The 23,370-nt window shown below is 41.2% G+C and overlaps 1 protein-coding gene across 1 annotated transcript in view; it reads right to left on the bottom strand.

The window, feature by feature from the left end:
• tdrd12 (tudor domain containing 12) overlaps positions 1–23,105 on the bottom strand; it is a 139,787-nt gene extending 116,682 nt beyond the window's left edge. The window contains exons 1-9 of the mRNA XM_085991576.1: positions 22,929–23,105; positions 13,298–13,378; positions 12,463–12,627; positions 11,558–11,694; positions 9,800–9,919; positions 3,524–3,579; positions 3,051–3,136; positions 986–1,199; positions 59–239 (exon numbers count right to left, since the gene is read on the bottom strand). Of these exons, the coding sequence (XP_085847702.1) occupies positions 59–239; positions 986–1,199; positions 3,051–3,136; positions 3,524–3,579; positions 9,800–9,919; positions 11,558–11,694; positions 12,463–12,627; positions 13,298–13,321 (983 nt within the window). The 5' untranslated portion in view covers positions 13,322–13,378; positions 22,929–23,105. The remainder of the gene's footprint in view (positions 1–58; positions 240–985; positions 1,200–3,050; positions 3,137–3,523; positions 3,580–9,799; positions 9,920–11,557; positions 11,695–12,462; positions 12,628–13,297; positions 13,379–22,928) is intronic.
• Between the last annotated feature and the right edge of the window lie 265 nt (positions 23,106–23,370).

Genomic DNA, 23,370 nt, shown 5'->3' with positions numbered 1-23,370 from the left:
ATTATGCAATTATCCTTATTAGCAGAGGAAAGCTGAATTGAAATATACATACAAATACCTTGTTTTCTTGTAAACTGATTGTTTTTCCAAAGGGCAAAGGGCAAAACTTCTGAGTGGCTCTACTGAACTTCTGCTGTATAATGAAGCAGGTGTCTTGCAGCATTGTTTATTTGCATTTTCCCAGGATATGCTTTCTTGGGGTTGTAGACATTGAGCAACTGGTTCTTGGCCAGCAGAACCTACAGAAACAGTTAGGAAGTCCAAATATATTTAACTCACAATAAAGATACAAGGTAAACTTACTATGGAACTCCAAAATATCAGGAGGGTGAGCTCCCAATGATTTCCTTGGTGATTTTCTTCATATAAATTGCAACAAGCTAGAGTCCACAGCCATTTCAGACAGTGCAGTCACTTAAATGAAATAAATTTTGACATATCATGTCCTAACGGAAACAGGGTGCCTGTGGTTTCGAGTATACATCCATGGTGCCAGTAAAGAGTACACCAGATAGGGAATGGGAGCTTGTCTGATGTGACAGTGCCATTGTGGAAAAAAGCCTGGAAGAGACAGTGACACCTCCACTAAATATTAAAAAAGGGAAAATATAAGCCTATCACTGAGAAAGGCAGTTGGACATAAATTCACGCCTCATACTAGTCCATCTACAAGATATCAGGCAGTATACCACACCAGTTACCAAGGACCTAGTATTGCAAGAAGGCAATGTAATGTTAAAGTGGTAAGCATTAACGATTAAGTGCACATACCAAGTGACCAGTAAAAAAAAGTCTGATGACAGAAGTGAAGCTGCATAACCTGCATAAGTAGAATGTAGTTTTAAAACAAATAGTGACTTCAAGCAAAAAGACATTTAGAAATTTCTTACAATTGACGAAATATGATTTTTAAAAATATTTCAAAACGGGGACAGAAGGTATGAAAAACAAGAAAGTAATAGAAGAGTCAAGAGATTGGTCTCACCTTGGTTTAATATTGTAAATGCAGTCCCTTGCACAATTTCAGACCAAAGAGCTAAAGCTGCATGGCCAACAGTCTTCTTATCTGGTGCTACGTTCTTCAGGCACGGTACTGAAGAGACTTCTGATGATGAATTCAGGCTTTTCACCAGATTTTGCTTTTTTGGTGAAATGTAACATGCAAATAATTTTGCTACTAGATCATCATTCAGACACACCTATAAAAAGGAACATTTTTAACATCGTCCAAAAAAACTTGAATTTCAAAGAAATCCAGCTCATAAATTCAGATTACAATCATTGCAAAAGCATAAATTCAGATTACAATCATTGCAAAAGGCATGAAAAATACACCAAATATTGATCAAAGTCATATGCGTGGGATGAAGTTTAGCTCATTGCTAAAAAAAAAAAATCTTGTATAGGGCATGCACTTCCTGTCCACAAACCTTCCAGTTTTCAAAATTTGACAGGAAGTGCATCCCCTATTCATTAATTCTAAAGCAGTGATTTAATGGTATGTGTTGTATAATGTGAAAAATGAGGCCGAGTCAAACCAGTGCTTATCAGTTTTTTTGTTTTGTGCCATATCTTGCACTCAGCAAGCCTAGTTTAGATGGAAGTAAAGCTCCTATTTTGTCACAATAATGTGCTTTCACAGCAACTTGGAGAGCATTTTCATAATATACTAGAGTGACATTATTCACCCTGCTGCCATATCAAATCATGGACAGTTTTATGCTGTAGTCATTAAATCCTAGACTGAGGCTGAAAAGAGATACACATGTCAAGAGTCTCGGCTGTCCCAGAAATAAGTCCATTTTTCCAATTCAGTAAAACATTTTACCCCAAATTACATTAATTTTGTAACCTTCCCTCCCCAATCCCAATGGATTGAGAAAGTGAAAATACATGTTTTTTAAAGTCTATTTTCTGTGCAAGGTCTACTTGAAACCAATCTAAAACAGTCTCCAGTTACTGAATAACCAATATAATGGGCAAATCCTGTGTTGAATTAGCCATTACAATTGAGATATAGTCCCCGCCATTTACACCGTCCGCGCTTATCTTGGACAGCCGCCTATATCGTGCAAATGGCGCTAACCATTTGCCATTGCCATAGATGTCAATTACAAAGGTGCCGCTTAAAACGTATTACGTGTGCCGACTATTTCCGGCATTTCAAGCAGAATACTTTTTCGCCTCAGCTGTTCGCACCTTTTTAAAGTGGGATTCCCATTAAGTCCTTTCACATTATTTAAGGACAAGAGAAGAAATTGATTGCTCATTTATAATGACTGCATAATTGGAACTGCTTGTACTCTTTCAAATAAGCAACAGCAGCATCGCTGCCTCCAGTTTTCCCTGGGACCACTAAAACTCCTGAGAGCCCTTCTTGCCACTTTATTGAGCTCCCCTTCATTACAGTGGATGATGAATGACGACATGTTGTCCCACATCACTGTAATGATCAATAACATGTCATTCTATAGTGGACACTAGGTGGAGCCGTAGAGCTGTGTAGAGCTATATATAAGACTACACTACCCAGCTGTATGTATATTAAGACTACATTACCCATGAGGCACTAGGCTACCCACAAGGCAGCAGTCAAGATGGATGCCTCTATAGATACTGTACCTAGTCCACATGTGCTCAATAAAAGTGTCTAGCAAAAGCTAGCTGTGTTCATAATAAGAATGTCTATTTATTAATGAACATAAGAATCACAATGCCTGCGAGCTGCATAATCTCAGCCGTCAGGTACTCGAGGACACTGGGCCCCACGCTTAGAAACAGGCGAGTGCTCTTTCATTTTCTCGGTTACAGCGTCCACCACGTATAGCGGGGAAATCACGTTGACACCAACGCACCCGATATAAACAGTGGAGGCTGTAATCACAAGAGTGACGTAATTTCAGCATTTACAGAACAAAAAAGTGAATAAAATATTCCAAATGTTATTAAAATGGAGGTGCGGCATAATTAATTGCTTGTCAATAATAATTTCCTTCAATTAGGAAATCCAACTTTTATTGCACAGCCATTTGTATAAATTAACAGTTTACCTTTTCATCATTTAGAGTGAGATATAATTGAACTGCCAAGGTATCCCCAGCAACACCGTGTAATTTTGCCTCACCAATTTCAGATTCTGTTAAGACAATAAAAAAATTATACTAGGAAATTCCCACAAGGTAACAATCATATTTAAATCTATCCACGTTGTATAATGCACCAGAGCTGTAAAGCCAAAACTAATTTTTAAAACTATGTTTACTACCACACTCGGGCCCCCTTGTATTTCTTAGCAAAATGCTCGCAATTATATATTTCAATGTTTCAGTTTTGTGGACTGCGATATGGATAATTGGGATAAAGGCCATTTTGGAATAGCTTTTTAAAACACCCTCTGAATACAAAATTTGCTTGCATTGGGTCACCAACGATTAGCAGAATACTCAATTACAACACACTCTCTACTTCATCTAAGGATCTTAATGTTTGATCACAGTTTTAACAGAAAAAGAAAAAACCTTACCTCGAGACATTTTTTGGAAATACTGTACTGCAGCACTATCCCATTTTACTGCTGGGCTGTAAAGTCACAAAAAAAATCCAATTTGCATTTTTAGAACAACAATGAGACCATGAGTCAAAATATAGGAAGGAGGGGAAACGTTTTTAGAAAAAGATGCCAATAAAATCCTATTTCCTAAATTAGATTTTTGACATGGTGTTGCACTTTAGAAATAAGATGTAAAAAGTTGATGAAAACATTCTTGTATAATAGTCTACATTACTATAGATTCTTGAGAAGATTCAAATTGTGCAAAAACATTTGAGATGATTCTGGATTAATAAGATACTCAGTGGTGAGAATTGCTGTCTCCCAGAAACATGTCAAATTCATACCATGAAAGTCATATACCAATAATAAATTGTCTGATTATGGCAGCATGCTGTTTAGAAAGAGGAAATTAGGTCCATATATGAATGATCCAGCATAATCTTTGGAAAGGGGATACAATTCCTTGTAGGAACGAAAAATCATCAGTCCTGCTTCTTTCAGTTTTCTTACTGTTCCGCTGCCATCTCTTATCAAAATCATAACCCCTGTCCCGTTTCCATGGGGTTGTGAGGGGGATAGAGTGAGCCAATGAGATAATCTTTTGCATTGGTCCCAAAGCCTTGATGGAATGAAACCACGAAATACACTTAAGACATCATGACTGAGGATATCTTTGTAGCCGCTCTTAGGTGGAGCTCTTCCCAACAGGCTCTTCTCCAACTTTTCAAGGCATCAGCTCCTCCAAATTGTCTCAAGTGTTCCCAGTGCCCCTCACCTAGTCATGCTCAATACCAATCTAGCCCAAAGCACTACCTGCCATATAAATAATTAGCTGCTCTCTGAAGGTATCAAGGTACCAACTTTTCTTTTTTGAACATTCAGATTTTGCCCACTGCACTGCTTACAGTTGATCCAGAGTGCAGCTGCAATGGTTAGCATGGTCTCATTTTCAGCTGGAGTGCAAAGTACAATAGGCTGGGAAGCAACACAGAGGAGAAAGGGCATGGAGTGGGGGCCAGAATCTTAAAATTAAAATTTATATACTGCGAGAAGAATTAAGAATTTACCCATTTAATAACTTTGGAAGAACAAAGCTGGGGGCGGGAGGAAACAAGACTACAGCGCAGAGCAGGGTTCACTTGTTTAATAGTAATAAGAACTCAGCAAATTGTGATGGCACATGCTCAAAAGAATTCCCTTCTGATCCGATCTCTAATCAGAAGATATGTTTTTGTTTATCCAAAGAATGGGAATTGTGAGGCTGAGACATTGGTGCATTTTGAGAGTCAGCTAGTTGGCTTTAGTCTCTTCATTGAGGCACTTGGGGAAGCAGTGAAAAACAAGCCCCAAGCTTTTAATATAGAAATCACAAGAAACATTTCAAACACAAAAATCATGTGCACAGGTCAGCTTGATATGTTGTGAATTATTTAATTTCTGCTTTCATGTTAGAAACCATATTTTTATTGCTTCTCATGGAGACGTGGAGGGAAAAGGGCAAGTTGAAGACCTGAAATAACAACAGACCTTTTCCTTTACAGATGCTGACTGATGTATTTCCAGAATATATTTTTTTAATTTTATTTCAGATCTGCAGTTTTCCTTTAATTTTCTCAGTTATTTCTTGCTTTTTTTTAACCCCACAATGGCCTGGGCAAATTGTTGAGATAACAAAGAGGAGCCAAATAGCTGCCAGTCTTGGCCAATTTCCAACACCAATAATTAAGTTCTGATTAAACTATTTAAACACTTCCTTAGAAGGTTCTGAGCAGTGGCCTTAACGCAACAGGCCAATTTATCCAATAACATTACAACCATGCTCCAGATACCAGTACTGTTTCCTCCAAGGTGGGCGGGTGCGCATACGTGCGCTGATCCCCGAGCTCCCGCGCACTTCAATTAAAATGCTGCACAGCGAACTGGACAGCAGTTACAGCAGGGGAGGGGCCCAATACACAATGGCCCCGGGAATCCAGACAGTCATTTGCGAGTCTTGTGACCTCAGAACCCAACTGCAGCTCTTGAAGATTGTGTTCCGATGGTTGCTGTGTAATGCTGGGAGGGGTTTGGTTTTCTCCCTCGAACTTTGACCTTTCAGCAGGACATTTCCCCGTGCTGTGATCATTTGCCTTTGCAGCCTTCGGTGCCGGCTCACGGTATACTGGAGCTGCACATACGCAGTATCCAGTTGGGCTATGCTTTTGTGCGCTCCTTGCGGAGGTCAGGGGATCTGCTGGTGGCCGGTTTTTGGGGGGGGGGGGGAAAGAAAGAGAGAGTCCCCTGGAGAAACAAGAATGAGAATATTCTGTTTATAAATTCAGAAAAAATACAGGCAAGTGATGTTGACTGTCCGGCGGTACGTTCCAGTTAAATTTTATGAGGTGTTAGCCCCCTTTTTGAAAGAGTATCAGGGTTATTTAAATCATGTTGTTATGAGAGGGGAAAAGTTTGTGCCCCTGTTTGTACCTCAAGAGTTAAAAAAATGAACTCATTTCTCTTATCTGGAAGGAGGAGAGCATGCCAGGGGATCTCAGAGACGCCGCAATTGTGACCATCTTCAAGAAAGGTGACAAGTCCAATTGTGGTAATTACAGAGGAGTTTCCCTGCTGTCTGCCACAGGGAAAGTCATCGCAAGAATCCTCCTCAATCGCCTTCTCCCACTGGCCAAAGAGCTCCTCCCAGAGTCACAATGCAGATTGCGCCCACTAAGGGGCACAATGGATATGATCTTCACCGCACGTCAATTACAAGAGAAATGCAGGGAACAGCACCAACCACTGTACATGGCCTTCTTTGATCTCACAAAGGCCTTCGACACTGTCAACCGTGAGGGATTATGGAGTGTCCTCCTCAAATTCGGCTGCCCTCAAAAGTTTGTCACCATCCTCCGCCTGCTTCACGACAACATGCAAGCCATGATCCTGACCAACGATTCCACCACAGACCCAATTCACGTACGAACCGGGGTCAAGCAAGGCTGTGTGTCATTGCACCAACGCTCTTCTCGATCTTCCTTGCTGCAATGCCCCACCTCACCCTCAGTAAGCTCCCCGGTGGAGTGGAGCTAATTTACAGAACAAACAGGAAACTGTTCAACCTCCGTCGTCTCCAGTCCAGATCCAAGGTTGTTCCATCCTCTGTCGTCGAATTACAGTATGCAGACAACACTTGCGTCTGCGCTCACTCGGAGGTCGAACTCCAAACCATCGTCAACACCTTCACCGAAGCATAAGAGAGCCTGGGCCTTACACTAAACATCCGTAAGACAAAGGTCCTCTACCAACCTGCCCCCGCCACACAGTACTGCCCCCCAATTATCAAAATCCACAACAAGGCCTTGGATAACGTGGACCACTTCCCATACCTCGGGAGCCTACTGTCAACAAGGGCAGACGTCAACGACGAAGTCCAACACCACCTTCAGTGTGCCAGTGCAGCCTTCGGTCACCTAAGGAAGAGAGTGTTTGAAGACCAGGACCTCAAACCCGGCACTAAGCTCATGGGCTACAGAGCAGCAGTGATACCCGCCCTGCTGTATGCCTCAGACATGGACCATGTACAGCAGGCACCTCAAAGCACTAGAGAGGTATCAGCAACGCTGCCTCTGCAAGATCCTGCAAATCCATTGGCTGGATAGGCGCACCAACGTCGGTGTTAATGCTCAGGCCAACATCCCCAGTATCGAAGCTTTGACCACGTTCGATCAGCTCCGATGGGCGGGTCACATTGTGCGCATGTGCGCATGCCCGATACGAGACTCCCAAAACAAGCGCTCTACTCAGAGCTCCGACATGGCAAGAGAGCCCCAGGTGGGCAGAGGAAACGCTTCAAGGACACCCTCAAAGCCTCCTTGAAAAAGTGTAACATCCCCATCGACACCTGGGAATCCCTGGCCCAAGTTCGCACAAAGTGGAGGAGAAGCATCCGGGAAGGCGCTGAATACCGAGTCTCTTCGCCGGGAGCAAGCGGAAGCCAAGCGCAGGCAGCTCAAGGAGTGCACGTCAACCCAAGCACCCCACCCACCCGCCCCTGCAACCACCGTCTGCCCCACCTGTGACAGAGACTGTAGGTCCCGCATTGGACTCAGCAGTCACCTGAGAACTCATTTTTAATGTGGAAGCAAGTCATCCTCGGTTCCGAGGGACTGCCCAAGAAGAAGACCTGAGTCTGAGAGAGATGCAGGAAACGGCAGCAGAAAAAGAGGAAACAACTTCTCCAAAACTAAGCAAGTCATCGCCAAGGCTAAGGATAGATAACCTCACTGCCTTTTTATGAAGTTTAACCACTTCATTCACTTTCTTATTTGAGCTCCATTTGGAATTAGAGTTTATTTTATTATTTTTTGTTGTATGTTTAATGACAGCGTTGAAGAGGGTAAGAGAAACTTGGAGCTACTTCTTCTGTCAGAATTTAAAGATTCTTAATGAACTGTTCACCAAAAATGAATGTTAAAAACACCTTCCCCCCACCCCCCCGAAGTTTTGAATATGATTTTGGAAGAAACAGAAACAAAAATCAATTTTTCCCCTCATCTAAACAAGTTTCAACTATGAATAATGTAAACATAAATTTCCTATTAAACGTTTAGTGGAGTGTTAATACAGGTAGACTATCCTTTATCCGAAAACCTTGGGACCAGCCGTGTTTCGGTTTTCGGAAAATTTCGGATTTCAGAAGGTATTTTATAAGACTGGGAAATTTGTCGGGGGTGGGCGTCGGTGGGGGGGTCGGCGGGGGGAGAAAAGAATATCGGACAGGCCGCTGCAGCTATCGGACGGGCCGCTGTATTGTTGGGTTCACTCTCCCGGTACCTCCTTCACACTGCCCGGCTCGGCCTGCAATCTCCTGCCCAGGAGGGAACTCTGTGACCCTCTGCCCTGCTCAGCGTAAGTCGTGCGCCACTCTGGTCATGTCATGCGCACGACTTACGCTGAACGAAAAAACTTTCGGTTTTGAGAGGTTTTCGGAAGTTCGGATAAAGGATAGTCTACCTGTAGAAACACGAGTTATGTAATGATATATAAAAATTGCAGGAAGTTACTTCAGAAGAAACTACTGTTTGTTTATTGAGAAAGACAGAGACATGTTACATGGGGGTGTGCTGGTTCAATAAGTCAACGTTTACTAATAAAGTGATTGAAGTTGGAAATACAAATACCCGTTTCTGTTCAATTCTTTTTAATACTTGGTTGTCTGGTTGCATTGTGATTAGTATTCTAATTACTTATGTGGACGTACAGCACGTCAGCGCCATAGGAAAGCCGCTGCTCCTGCTGCTTGTGCAGCCATTGCTATAGTGACATGAGGAATGGGCTAATACGTTGAAAACTTTAAAATTAATACAGATTGCACGAATAGATACGCCTCTTTCAGCTCACCTTGGGCTTTTGGATTGTTTGTCGATGCATAACCGTGTAACTGAGTGGCGTTTCTGAAGTGCTAATGCATTATTATGCAGTTCTTTTATATCCCAGTCATTTCTGACGAGCAATTTTATATTAAATAGTGTTTGTACATGACGAACTAAAAGCTTTTAATTAATCCTACCGTAAACAAACTTGCAGAATGGGCATGTAAATGACAAATGAATTTCAATATAGGTAAGTGTAAGGTGGTAAATTTTGGTAGGAGGAATAAGGAGGCGACCTGCTCCTTGGAAAATAAAGAGTCTAAATGGGGTAGAGGTGCAAAGGGATCTAGGGGTATAGATTCACAAATCATTAAAAATAGCAACACATGCCATAAAAGTGCAAATAAAGCACTGGGGTTCATTTCTAGAGGAATAGAATTCAAAAGCAGAGAAGTTATGTTAAACTTGTATAGAACGTTGTCCGATGTCTCATGATTTGAGACAGTAGGATGGTAATATGGCATTTCTGTATATATGCTTTTAAGTGGTTGCGGTTGTTGTAAAAGTTGTTGTTGTTTTAAAATTTGCTCACGAACGAAAAAAGGAGGTCGTGGTCCGCTCAGTACAAAAAAAAATTAGAGGAAACACTAGATACCAGACTACCCATGAGCAAGGTCATGAGATCAGCTAAATAAACTGAAGAATTAACATACACAGTCCATCAACATCTTCCAATAATGGACATCAGTTGATTTTAAAAAAGGCTCAAGTGGATTAATTAACTGGTTACTACAACTAAGTTAACATTTTAACTTAAAACTGTACATTTGGATGCGGGTTTCACCGTATATAAAAATGCATAGATTAGTTAATATTTTGCAATGTTCACACTCACCCAATGTTTGCTTTCTCCTCACAAACATCAATGTGCAATGTCATTGGCTGTATACCAAACAATGTGAACTTTTTAGCACGATATGGCAGCTTCCAAAAAGCATCAACTGCTCTTCGCACACTGAACAGAAACATAGAACGTGTTGATTGTGGGGGGGGGGGGGGGGGGGGGGAATGACATATAAGTTAACATTTCAATTTAAAACAACTCAAACTGTGGTTTAAAAGACAATTCATGTACCAAAGGGAACAATAAGTGTCACAGCAGATGAATATATACTACTTCCATCTAGCTGCACAAAATTAGTGACAATCTTAGAGACTACTTCCTATCAGTGTTTGAAGCTAACTTTGGCAGATAGTAATCTGAAAAAGATCGGTATGTTAACTACAAAAGAAAAAGACCTCTTTGCAATGGTTTTGGTAGACATATAAAGGCAAATTAGGGGCTACATTTTGTTTAGATCCTTTATTAGTAATGGACATAAAACAAAATAAAATTCCTGAATATTCCCACACAACTTCACTGGTTATACCTTACATAGTATGGGCAAATTGTATGTCCAGCATCGAAGCTTTGACCACGCTCGATCAGCTCCGATGGACGGGTCACATTGTCCGCATGCCCGATAAGAGACTCCCAAAACAAGCGCTCTACTCGGAGCTCCGGCACGGCAAGAGAGCCCCAGGTGGGCAGAGGAAACGCTTCAAGGACACCCTCAAAGCCTCCTTGAAAAAGGTGTAACATCCCCACTGACACCTGGGAATCCCTGGCCCAAGACCGCACAAAGTGGAGGAGAAGCATCCGGGAAGACGCCGAACACCTCGAGTCTCTTCGCCGGGAGCAAGCGGAAGCCAAGCGCAAGGAACGCACGTCAACCCAAGCACCCCACCCACCCGCCCCTTCAACCACCGTTTGCCCCACCTGTGACAGAGACTGTAGGTCCCGCATTGGACTCAGCAGTCACCTGAGAACTCATTTTTAATGTGGAAGCAAGTCATCCTCGGTTCCGAGGGACTGCCTAAGAAGAAGGAAAGTCACAAGATCCTATTGTTTTAATAAATGTTTAGTTCCATGCCCAAACTTGCACCATATATAAATGCACACCACATCACATTCTTTCGCTTCATCTCTTGGATGAAAGGCTCTGAAGAGATCAGTGCATTTAGTCCAGCAGGTACCAATACTTTATTGAATTGTGCAGAATTCAACTGTACCAATATATAGGGCAAGAGTAGCTTCCAAAAATAACTAATTTTTTGGGTGAGTTTTACTTGTGGGAGTTTAAACCAGTTGGTTATGCTCTAAATTAGACATGAAAGAAGTTACTGCTTGTGTAACCCTCAATTTAGTTAGCTCTTCAGAGCATTAGAAACAAGTTAGGTTGTAAATATGCAGCGATATCCCCATACCAGAATTATTTTAAGTCATCTAAAATACCCAAGAACAAAATGTATACCATACAATTTTCACAAAATGTATTCATTAGGCCCTTGATTTGATCAACTTGAACAGTTACAGCCTTTATAAGCTTTATTTGTGTCAATTTTTATGCGCACTCCTTCCCACTTAAAGAAGCCCCTCCACTGGTCAGGAAGTGCTTGCTCTATTCCTCAGCACTAACAAGTCTCACCTTGATAAATATCAAAATTAATTTTAAAAATTGGAATGTTTTATTAATAGACCATTGCTTTAGTAAAATATGTGTGCTTTTAATCAAGCAACAGTGCAAGCGTATAGTGGATAGTTAATGCTTACTCCTTTGCTTTCACCAAAATGTGCTTTGCGTAATCAACTAGGAAGCACTCTGCAAGATAAGTACTTCCACTTGATACAAGAGATTCTAGTATTGCCCTGCACCAGCATTGCAGTTCATGGCAGTAAATAGCACAAATCTGCAACGAAAGAAAAAAAGTCATTATGCAATTAGAAGAGACATAAGCACCATCATTTTGTATGGATTATTCAAGTAATTACACATTTAAGCTTAAATTTGATGGAGTTAAAATAATGCTACTGGAGCTTTACTTATCCTTACTATTTTTGAACACCATAATCCGCTGATGAGAACTGTCTTGAAATCTCATCATTTGCTCACTGGAAGGAATCAAAAGGCAGCCCAGAACATAATGGAAGTTCTTTTTAATAGATTCTAACTTACAGTTAGTTAGAATATATACAAGTATAAAAAGTTCCTTTAAAAGTAAAGAAAGAACTTGCATCTTATCACGCCCTCAGGAAGTCCCAAAGTGCTTTGCAACCAATGAATAACTTTTTGAAAGTCAGTCACTGTTATGTAGGTAAACATGTCAGCCAAGGTTGCATACAACAAGGCCCCACAAACAGTAAATGAGATGAATGACTGGATAATCAGTTTTGGTGGTGTTGCTTGATTGAAGATTTTGACTAGGACACCAGGAGAATTCTGTTCTTCGAATAATACCATGAGATCTATAACATCAATTTGAGCAGGCAGACAAAGCGTCAGTTTAACATCTCATCTGAAGATAGCACCTCTGACATTGCAACACTCCTTCAGTAGTGCACTGAACTGTCAGCATAGATTATGCAGCAGAAAATTTACTGGTATGAAAATTGAGATATCCATTTTCTCTTGCTTATAATATTCTTAGGCAAAGCATACAAAAGCAATCAACAATTACCTGTCCTTGTTCTAGAACAGGAAGTTCAAATTCTTCCAGTTCTTCGTGGCTTCTGTGGTAGAGCTGGTTCATCTTTTCCTCCAATCTTTGATACTGATTTGCATTTTCTACCAGGTCACTGAAGCCATTTGTTATTCTCCCCCAGAAACAGCCAGGATCTTCCACCTAAGCACACACAAAATTAGTGTACTATTAACTTTCAGTATGCATCTAAAGTTACTAACTTTAAACAAAAAATTGATTTACTGCAAATAAGTTGACATTGGATGTACACCTACTGGTGATCAATTATTCCCGTCAGATCACACTGGAGCAACGTGTATATTAGCATCAGTTAGCTTATATTTTTACTAGGGCCTAACATCAGGATGATAGACTGAAAATTATGTTGTTTGCAGAATAAGCCATTTCCAAACACTAAATTAACTGACAAAAAGGTACATGGGACTGAAAATCATGGGTTACACAAATACAGTTTCCCAACATGGGCTCCCAGCAGACAAGGCTTTGAACCAGGAGCGCATGCAAACAAAACATTACCCCATATGGTGCATTAGTTATGAGAAACAGATATCAACGTTATAACATTGATTCTCATAAGTGTATACTGCACTTTTATTACTTATTCCTCCCCCCCAAAAAATCCATGGAGGCATCAAAATATAATTAATGAGATTAAAATGTCAACACACTGCATACAAGTACTGTAGGGGTAATCCTGTCCCAGCCATCTCAGGCAGGACTGGAGAATTCAATCCTAAAATGAGTTAAAATTGAACTTCAGTCTTCCAATACAAGGAGATATAGACATGATCTATACAATAGTTATGGTTACCTTTATAATGAAAATTTCAATCATCTTCTGTGTAATACTACAAAATTTCAAATGCTTCTTTAAGAAAAAAAGGATCCTGTTCTGAAAACAAAAAAAATGTAGTCACATCATTTATCACATTTGTTTTACCTCTTAAAATGTTAGAAATGTAATTCAACAGAGCGAATAGGACAGCACATACTGTTACAGCTGTGAATGGAGATATTCTGTTCAGTTTGGGTAAGCATACAACATTGGACCTGCCAGAGAGATTAACACAACTGGTCAGCTCAGCTTTATGGCGACTTCAATGGCACCCCTCTGCCAGCATCCAACGTTGACTTTATACAGCAGCCATCCGCACATCTCCAGTGAGGTTGCCAACCTCCAATGTTTTTACTCTTTTTCCCCCACCCACCCCACCCCACCCCACCGCCAAACTGCCATCAGATTTGAGTGCAGCATACTCCTTAAATGGTGTTGAAATATCTCAGGGTGAAGTTGAAAGAAACATGATCAACCAATGCAGAGCAGCAATCAACAAAGCCAACAGAATGTTTATATAACCAAAACAGTAAAATACAAGTCAGAAATCATGCTCAAACTGTATAATTCTCTGGTTATACCATCCCTTGCATACCAGAATTATACAGCCGATAGGGACTGTGCCAGCTTTTTGAAAGAGCTATAAAATTAGTCTCACTCCCCTGTTCATTCCCCACAGCCCTGAATATTTTTTCCTCAAGTATATATGCAATTCCTTTTTGAAAGTTACTACTTCCACCACCCTTTCAAACAGTGCATTCCAGATCATAACACCTCACAGCGTAAAAAAAAAAATTCTCATCTTCCTTTTGCCAATTATTTTAAATCTGTGTTAACGACCCACCTGCCAGTGGACACAGTTTATCCTTATTTACTCTTATCAAAACCCCTCATAATTTTGAGCACCACTTTTAAATCTCTCCATAACCTTAACCTCTGCTCTAAGGAAAACTTCTCTGATCTCTCCACATAACTGAAGACCCTCATCCCTGGTTTTAGTCTGGTAAATTTCCTCTGCACCCTCTCCAAGGCCTTGACATCCTTTCTAAATGTGGTGCCCAGAATTTGACAAAATACTCCAGCTGAGGCCTAACTAGTGATTTATAAAGGTTTGGCATAACTTCCTTGCTGTTGTACCCTATTTATAAAGCCCAGGATCACAGCCTTATTAACTTGTCCTGTCACCTTCAAAGATTTGTATGTGTGAACCCGAGGTCTGCAACCCCTTTAAAATTGTAACATTTAGTTAATATTGCCTCTCCTCATTCTTCCTTCCAAAATGCATCACCAAAACTTATCTACATTAAATTTCATCTGCCATGTGTCTGCCCATTTCTGGCCACCAAGACACAAGGGAGGCATTCAAGCATTGTATAAGGGCCGCAAGACTGATCCCAAGTTTTAGAGATCAGAGTTCGGATGAAAGACTGGAAAAACGTGGGCTTTTCAGCCTGAAAAGAAGTCGTCGAAGGTGATCTCAGAGGTATAAGATAGCAAACAGTATGGAAAATGTAAATCCAGAAAATTACAAAGAGTGATCAATACATGGAATGAACTCCAAGATAGAGCAGCGGAAGCAAAAATCCTGGAATCATTTAAAAACCAATTGAATGCTGCAATCATGGGACTTCAGGATCATTTTGGACGGATGAACTAATACAGGCCAAATGACTTTTCTCATCCATAATTTTATGATCACTGTGAAGTTGATTTCATAATGTAGGTGTCGTGAAAGGAGTGGAATTTGGTGAAATATGCAACATTAATATAAACACAAATGAACTTCAAAACCTTAAATGAATGCAAAAACAAAAGCTGCCAGGTGTATGCAAAAAAAAGCAACAGCAAAAAGCTGCCAGGAGAGCTCATTGACAAAAACAGCAATCTCCAAAAAACATGATAATATTGCCTCACTGGTCGGCGCAGGCTGGTGTGCTGCTCTTTCCTTCACATCCTTTTTTTTAAATTTTAAACACCCATACAAAAAAATAAAATTTTCCTCAGTTTTTAATATCCTTGTTTGAAACTATGGCTTCAGATCTTGCTTCGAGTCCCTTAAGAGTGAATACAGTTTTTTTTGGAAAAAATGTTAATTTGTTACTCCCCTCGCTTTAAATTCGGCTCGGTTGTCTCATTAAAGTGTTCGGGTTAAAATCTGAACAGGGTTTCTGTTTTCTGAAGGTGGCTGCTGTTCCCCCTTTCATTAGATTTTAAAATACAAAGATTCCAGCCGCCCCCCCCCCTTCCGTCGTTAAAGAGCCGTGGGAAGGATGTGTGATTTTTCCCGCCTTTGCTGTCGAAAATCTAACTTTTACTTCGAGAGGAGATCGAAAAAATAAAAATTCATTGATGTTCCTAATTTTGCAAAGTCTTCACTTTGTATTGCATCTTCCTCCTTCCTCCTCTGTCTTGTTAAAGATGGCAGTCATTATTTGAACCGGCATCACTGGTGAAGATGTCAAGGGCTGGGAAGAAGGGGCAGAGGAAGATTTACCAAAATGGTTGTGGGGAGGGACTTCAGTGTTCATTAATAACTAGACATTCTTATTATGAACACAGCTAGCTTCTAGCTAGTCATTTATTCAGTACACGTTCTCTAGGTACAGTATCTGTAGAGGCTTCCATGTGTGCTCGTGTGTGCAGGCTGCCATCTTGACTGTTGCCTTCTGGGTAGCCTAGTGCCTCAAGGGTAATGTAGTCTTAAACATACAGCTATATACAGCTCTACACAGCTCCACCTAGTGTCCACTATAGAATGACATGCTATTGATCACTACATCCCCCTTTCTTTGAGGTTTAACAAAATCAATATCAATCAACTTTCAAGAAAACAATAAAGATAATATCAGTAACACTTTTGTTAGTGCTCTATAAACAAACATTTTCAAAACAGTCAACACATTTTCAAAGCTTTACATTGTACTCAAAGATTAAGTCTATCAGGCTCTTTTACTTCACATGTGGATCTTCTCAACACGGGTAAGTCTGATGTGTCTTCATGAGATTGTTCTGGCGGTGAATGACAAGATGCAGTTGCGGCATTGTCATCAATCTGGTCTTGAATAGTCTCTTGTGTTTTTAGGAGGGAACGGCGGTTCCTCCTGAAAATCTGTCCTTCCTCACTTCGAACAGTGTATGACCTTGGTCCTACTTCCTCAAGAACTATAGCTTTCCTGTTCCATGCATCTGGATCCTCAATCCTGACAACATCATCCTTTGTCAATGGTTTTAGAGTTTTGGATGACTTGTCATAGTATGATTTCTGTTTCAGCCTTAACAGTTGAAGTCTCTGTCTCAGTTCCTCACTTTGCTGTTCTTTTGCACAGCAGGGTAGCGTGGTGCGCAACTTGCGACCCATTAGTAGTTCAGCAGGTGAAGAACCAGTCTAAAGGTGAGGCTCGGTAGCTCAGCAGGGCGAGATAAGGATCAGACTTGCTTTCTTCAGTAGCTGCTTGAGAACTTGAACACCTTTCTCTGCCTTACCATTTGACTGAGCATACAAAGGACTGGATGTGATGTGCTGAAAGTCATAATGTGCTGCAAACTGTTGCCACTCCTTACAGTTGAAGCACGGACCATTGTCGCTAATGGCAATCCTGGGAATTCCATGTCTGGCGAAGATGGATTTCACATGCATTATGACACTGCTTGCTGTGGTGCTCGAGAGCAGCGCCATCTCAGGATAGTTAGAATAGTAGTCAATTACTATTAGATAGTCTTTACCATTTAAATGAAAAAGGTCCATACCAACCTTTTGCCATGGTGCTGTTGGTAAGTCAGCTACTATCATTGGTTCCTTTGCTTGTTTGTTTTGGTGTTTCTGACATGTCTCACATTTGCCGATCATGTTCTCAATGTCCTTATTTATGCCAGGCCAATAAACAGTGTCTCTTGCTCTCCTTTTGCATTTTTCAATTCCGAGGTGTCCCTCATGAATCCTTTTGAGCATGTCTTGACGTAGAGCCTGTGGAATGACTATTCTGTTCTGTTTTAGTAATAGTCCACTTGCGACACTCAATTCTGACCTTGTGAAAGTATTTTGGACAGGAACCTTTTGGCCAACCATGATGAATGTTCTCTATTACTGTTTGTAATACTGTATCTTTTACTGTTTCTTCTGCTAGTTGCTTTGATTTTGTGTCTGACACGGGCAGCGCAGCAGTGACCATACTCACATGAACATCCACGTCTTCTTCAGTAGAGCTCACATGACTCATTGTGGGTGCTCGGGATAGTGCATCTGCTAACGCTATGTATTTGCCTGGTGTGTAGATCAGTTCAAAGTCATATCTTTGCAGCTTCATCATGAGTCGTTGAATCCTTGGAGCCATCTCATTCAGGTTTTTTTTTTTATGATGGCAACCAGAGGGCTGTGGTCTGTCTCAGCTGTGAAGGTGGGAAGTCCATATATGTAGCCATGAAACTTTTCTAGTCCAACTACCAAGCCTAGACATTCCTTTTCAATCTGGGCGTATCGACACTCAGTATCAGTCATGGGCCTGGAGGCATAGGCAACAGGCTTCCAATCTTCACCATCTGCTTGTAGCAAGACCGCACCTAGGCCATCTTTTGATGCATCCGTTGACGCTGATTCTTTTGGTTGGGTCAAAGAAGGCGAGTACAGGTGTGGTTGTCAGCACTGTTTTGAGGTTTATCCACTCTTGTTCATGTCTTTCTGTCCATGCGAACTCATTTGTTTTATGTAGCAGGTCTCGCAGACAGGCTGTCTTGGCTGACAAGTTAGGAATGAACTTTCCAATGAAGTTTATCATCCCCATGATGTGTAGCACTCTTTTTTTGTCAGTGGGTCGGGGCATTTTGAGTATGGCGTTTACTTTTTCCATATCTGGCTCTATTCCTTTACCAGATAGATTATCTCCTAGGAAAGTGACTTCCTGGACGCCAAACTGACACTTGGCTTTGTTGAGCTTCAGTCCATTCCGGCGTATGCTCTGTAGCACTTTAGTCAGTCGCTCATTGTGTTCTTTCAGTGTGGAGCCCCAGATGATGATGTCATCAATATAGACCCGGACTCCTTCCAGACCTTCAATTATGTGTTCCATCGCTCTATGAAAGATTTCAGATGCAGATATTATCCCGAAAGGCATTCTGAGGAAACAATACCTGCCAAATGGTGTGTTGAAGGTACAGTATTTGGTGCTCTCTTCATCCAGTTTTAGTTGCCAAAATCCTTGTGAGGCATCGAGCTTTGTAAAGTATCTGGCACCTGACATTTCACTGGTGATTTCTTCTCGCTTGGGAATCTGGTAGTGTTCACGTTTTATGTTTGCATTTAAGTCCTTTGGATCCATGCATATTCTTAGATCATTGTTCTTTTTCTTCACACATACCATAGAGTTAACCCAGTCTGTTGGCTCTTTGACTTTCCTGATGACTCCTAGTGTGGTCATTCTGTCCAGTTCATTCTTGAGCCGGTCATGCAGGGGTGCTGGAACTCTTCGTCGAGCATGTACCACTGGCTGAGCATCCTACTTTAGCTGGATCTTGTAAATGAATGGTAGAACTCCAAATCCTTTGAACACATCCTGGAAATTATTCACTACAGAATCCACCGAGTCATCTGGTCTGCTTATGGCACAGTTTATACGGTAGACTCTTTTAACCAGTTCTAAGTCCTCACAAGCTTTGTCACCCAGTAGTGAATCAAGCCTTTCAGCCACAACAGAAAACATGAGATGATGCACTTTGTCTTTGACTGTCACTTTAAGTCTGCATACACCTAAGCTATCTATTTTCTGTCCATTATAGTCCTTCAGTAGTACTGACTTTTTCTGTATTTTGGGCTTTTCTTTCATATTGTTAATGTCACTCATACTGATTAAGTTTGCTTTTGCCCCAGTGTCCAGTTTCAATGTAACTAATGCTCCATTTATCTGCAGTGGGGTCATCCATTTGTCCCCTTTTACTGCATTAACTTTATGTTCAGCATTGTCTATTTCGGAGGGCTGCACATTTTCTGTATCTTTTTTGATATCGTCACATGACACCATTCCTACAAAAAATCTCTCACTTACATCAGTGTCCTCAATCACATTAACTCGTTGCCCTTTCGTCGTTTTTACTTTTGAAAAGCATTGTTTGGCAAAGTGATTCTTTCCATTACACTTTGTGCACATTTTTCCAAACGCTGGGCATTGTCTTAACTGGTGTTTGTAACCACAGCGTTTACAATTAAAAATGTCATCCTCCGATTGCTTTTCATTTCTGTTCTGCCCACGTTTCTTCCCCTTGTAGGACACAGCACCGACAGCAGCATTATCACTCATTACATTCGCATCATTATTGATTTCACTGAAAGTCTTCGCGTGATTTCGAGCTAGCTCGCTGGCTTTGCATATTTTCACTGCATTTTCCAAATTTAGTTCGGTTTCTCTCAACAGACGTTCCCTGACTTTTTTATCATGAATACCAAACACAATCTGGTCACGAATCATGGATGCTTTGAGCTCAGAGAAATTACATGTCTGTGCTTTCAGTTTCAGATCAGTTATAAAGCTAACAAAAGTCTCATTTTGTTGCTGTGTCCGAGAACGGAAGATGTATCTTTCATACGTCTCATTCTTTTTGGGAGAGCAATGTGCATCAAATTTTTTTAGCACATCTTCTAATTTTTCTCTGTTCTCCGCTGGATTAAATACAAATGTATTAAATACCTCTATCGCCTGTGGGCCTGCAACCGTAAGCAGCAACGCTATCTTCCTTGCGTCTGGCTTCGTACCGAATCCGATGGCTGCAATGTAGAGTTCAAATTGTTGTTTAAAAATCCGCCAATTGTAGTCGACATTTCCCTCGAGATTCAAACCTCCTGGTGGCTTCAAATTCTCCATGTCGCTTTTCACAATGTTCAGCAGATCTTCACCACCCTGGTACCATGTTATGTTCATTAATAACTACATTCTTATTATGAACACAGCTAGCTTCTAGCTAGTCATTTATTCAGTACACGTTCTCTAGGTACAGTATCTGTAGAGGCTTCCATGTGTGCAGGCTGCCATCTTGACTGTTGCCTTCTGGGTAGCCTAGTGCCTCATGGGTAATGTAGTCTTAAACATACAGCTATATACAGCTCTACACAGCTCCACCTAGTGTCCACTATAGAATGACATGCTATTGATCACTACAAGATGGTTCTCCTTCGAGCAGGAAAGGTTAAGGGGAGATTTAAGAGAGGTGTTCAAAGTTAGTGAGAGGGGGTTTCAATAAAGTAGATGGGGAGAAACTGTTTCCACTGGCAGGAGCGGCGGTCACCAGAGGACACACAGATTTAAGATCATTTGCAAAATAATCAGGGGACGATGAGAATTTTTTTCATGCAGCCAGTGATTATGATCTGGAATGCACAGCTTGAAAGGGCACTGGAAGCAGATTCAATAGTAACATTCAAAAGGAGTTTATACTTGGAAAAGGCAAAAAATTATAGAGAAAGAGCGGAGGAGTGGGATTGTTTGGATAGCTGTTAAAAAGAGCCGGCACAGGTACGATGAACCGAATGGCCTCCTTCTGTGATTTAGGATTCAAATATGTGCAGTTTTGGTTGCCTTATCTGAGGAAGGATGTTCTTGCCATGGAGGGAGTGCAGCGAAGATTCACCAGACTGATACCTGGGATGGCAGGAATGACGTATGAGGAGAGATTGGGTCGATTGGGCTTATACTCGCTGGAGTTTAGAAGAATGAGAGGGGATCTCATTGAAACATATAAAATTCTAACAGGACTAGACAGACTAGATGCAGGAAGGATGTTCCCGACGGTCGGGGAGTCCAGAACCAGGGGTCACAGTCTAAGGATAAGGGGTAAGCTATTTAGGACAGAAATGAGGAGGAATTTCTTCACCCAGAGAGTGGTGAACCTGTGGAATTCTCTACCACAGAAGGCAGTGGAGGCCAATTCATTAAGTATATTCAAGGAGTTAGATATATTTCTTAAGGCTAAGGGGATCAAGGGATATGGGGAGAAGACAGGGACAGGGTACTGAATTTGGATGATCAGCCGTGATTGCATTGAATGGCAGAGCAGGCTCGAGGAGCCGAATGGCCTACTCCTGCTCCTATCTTCTATGTTTCTATGTTTGAGCAAGTTCATATATCGGATTACAGCGTTATTTTATCTACTAATATAGATCAAAAGGTATTGGCCCGGATTTTGTGGTAAGAATACAGCGAGATAGCCTCACCCTTATTATGCAATAAATCGGGCAGCAACTTCCAGCGTCCGCACATGCAGTTAAATGCGGAAATCAGGAAGTTGCTGTCCAAGTTGCCCGGCTCCTCCAGAAGCTTCACTACTCCGGTATCTCGCCAACAAATTCGGCATTAAAACAAGTAAATCTCTCTGGCACTGAAAGTTTACTTTTACAAGTGTGGAGTCTCATTCCTTAAAATTTTAGTTATTGTTGGAGATTTTTTTTTAAATTTCTGTCTCTTATCTCTCTTAATCCCATCTTTCTTTCCTTCTCTTTATTTCACTTTCTGTACATGATTTTACATTGAATTAACTTACACTTCCTGGTTTAGACTCTGCATGTCTCAGTAAGGTTTCTTCAATCCAGTTGGTTGAAGAGACACGCAGTTGTTTACCCTGCTCACACAGGTCCCAGATCCCCCATTGATGGCGCCACGCTGAAAAGGATCTCTAACTACCGTAAGTTGCGGCGCAAAAGCCTACAAAAAGTCTGTGGCCAGCTGCAAGCATTTGTTCATCGCTGAGCACAAAAATCCAGGCCTTTATGTCTGTACTCAATTCCTGTGTCAACTTTTTCATTATAAATTCTATATCCCCATTTATTATACAAACTACCTATGCAAACTTGTGACCTGTGGTGCTACTGTACTTTTGTGTTCCCCAGCTCCTTAACCTATACTGCACACACACAAACTTCTAAGCTTCAGCCAACTCTACTTCTCAAATTGCTAAGTTTTGCTATTTCACTATAAATAATATATAATAACACTTTGATTTTATATGTAAATATACAAGGACCGAATATAGGACTTTAAAATGGCGACAATGACATCTGCACATCCTGATCCAATTATTCCCACCCTTTAACCTCACTGGAAGACGACACTTGGTCTTGATTCCGCCTGTTCAATGCCACTGGAGGTTGGCTCGTCATTTATTTAAAAAGTATCGAGTTTTCACATTTTAAGCAAGAGCACAGGCAACGGCCATATTCACTTGCATCGTTTTCTAACAAAAAAAACAGCAGCATCCCACAAAAAGTCCAGCACTTATCAACATAGAATCTGAGAACCCCATCAAGTAAAGACCAATGAAGAGGCTTTTTTTCCATTTTTAAAACAAAATCGAACATATTACAAACTACTTGAAATAAGTTGCCCATTTGGGCAAAAACAAATTCAAGTAAGTTACCGGGCCCCTCGTCCTCCTCACTTTATCCCAATGCCTCTGCCCCGCGGGCCTATCCATCCATCCGCCCACTTTACAGACTAGGGCAGCTCACTCACCTCCCCCAGAGGGAAAAGTTCACAATAAAACCGACGCTTTACAGTACAAATGATCAAATTAATGTTTTTTTCCCAATCAATTTTAAACCCCCATCGTCCCTTCATCCAATGAAACTCACCTTGTACCTTGAAGATACTCGGTCGCTTCCCCCCACCTCGCTACCACCAACTGAGTCCGAGCGCCGCACCTGACTCCCTATGCGCCTGCGCTGTTTCTCAAAGGATCTTCGACCATGTTGTGTGGCCTTTTAGGTTCGTTGACAGGTACTGCTAACCGGTTAATGCAATCTGGCTGGTGCGAGAGTGGCTGTAGGACTTTGATGTGGGGAAAATACTTCTCTTAACAGATCGAAATAATCTCCACTGCTTCAATAGGAATCTCCATTCTCTTCATTGTACTGCAGCATTTGCCTGGCTCCCAACACGTGTGGTATATTGTGAGGCTGTTGCTTTATTTTTTTTAAAATTCATTTTGAATTTTCGAGACCTTGAAACCAACTCAAAAGCAGTATGCATGGAAATACAAGGCTATAACGATATTCTATTATGATTGGGGCAATT

This window comes from Somniosus microcephalus, chromosome 6, assembly GCF_052327205.1.
Source record: "Somniosus microcephalus isolate GS21.2 chromosome 6, FLI_Smic_1.0, whole genome shotgun sequence".
NCBI classification, from domain to species: domain Eukaryota; kingdom Metazoa; phylum Chordata; class Chondrichthyes; order Squaliformes; family Somniosidae; genus Somniosus; species Somniosus microcephalus.
Note: the sequence above shows the minus strand (reverse complement) of the source record. Positions and strands in the feature narration are given on the sequence as shown.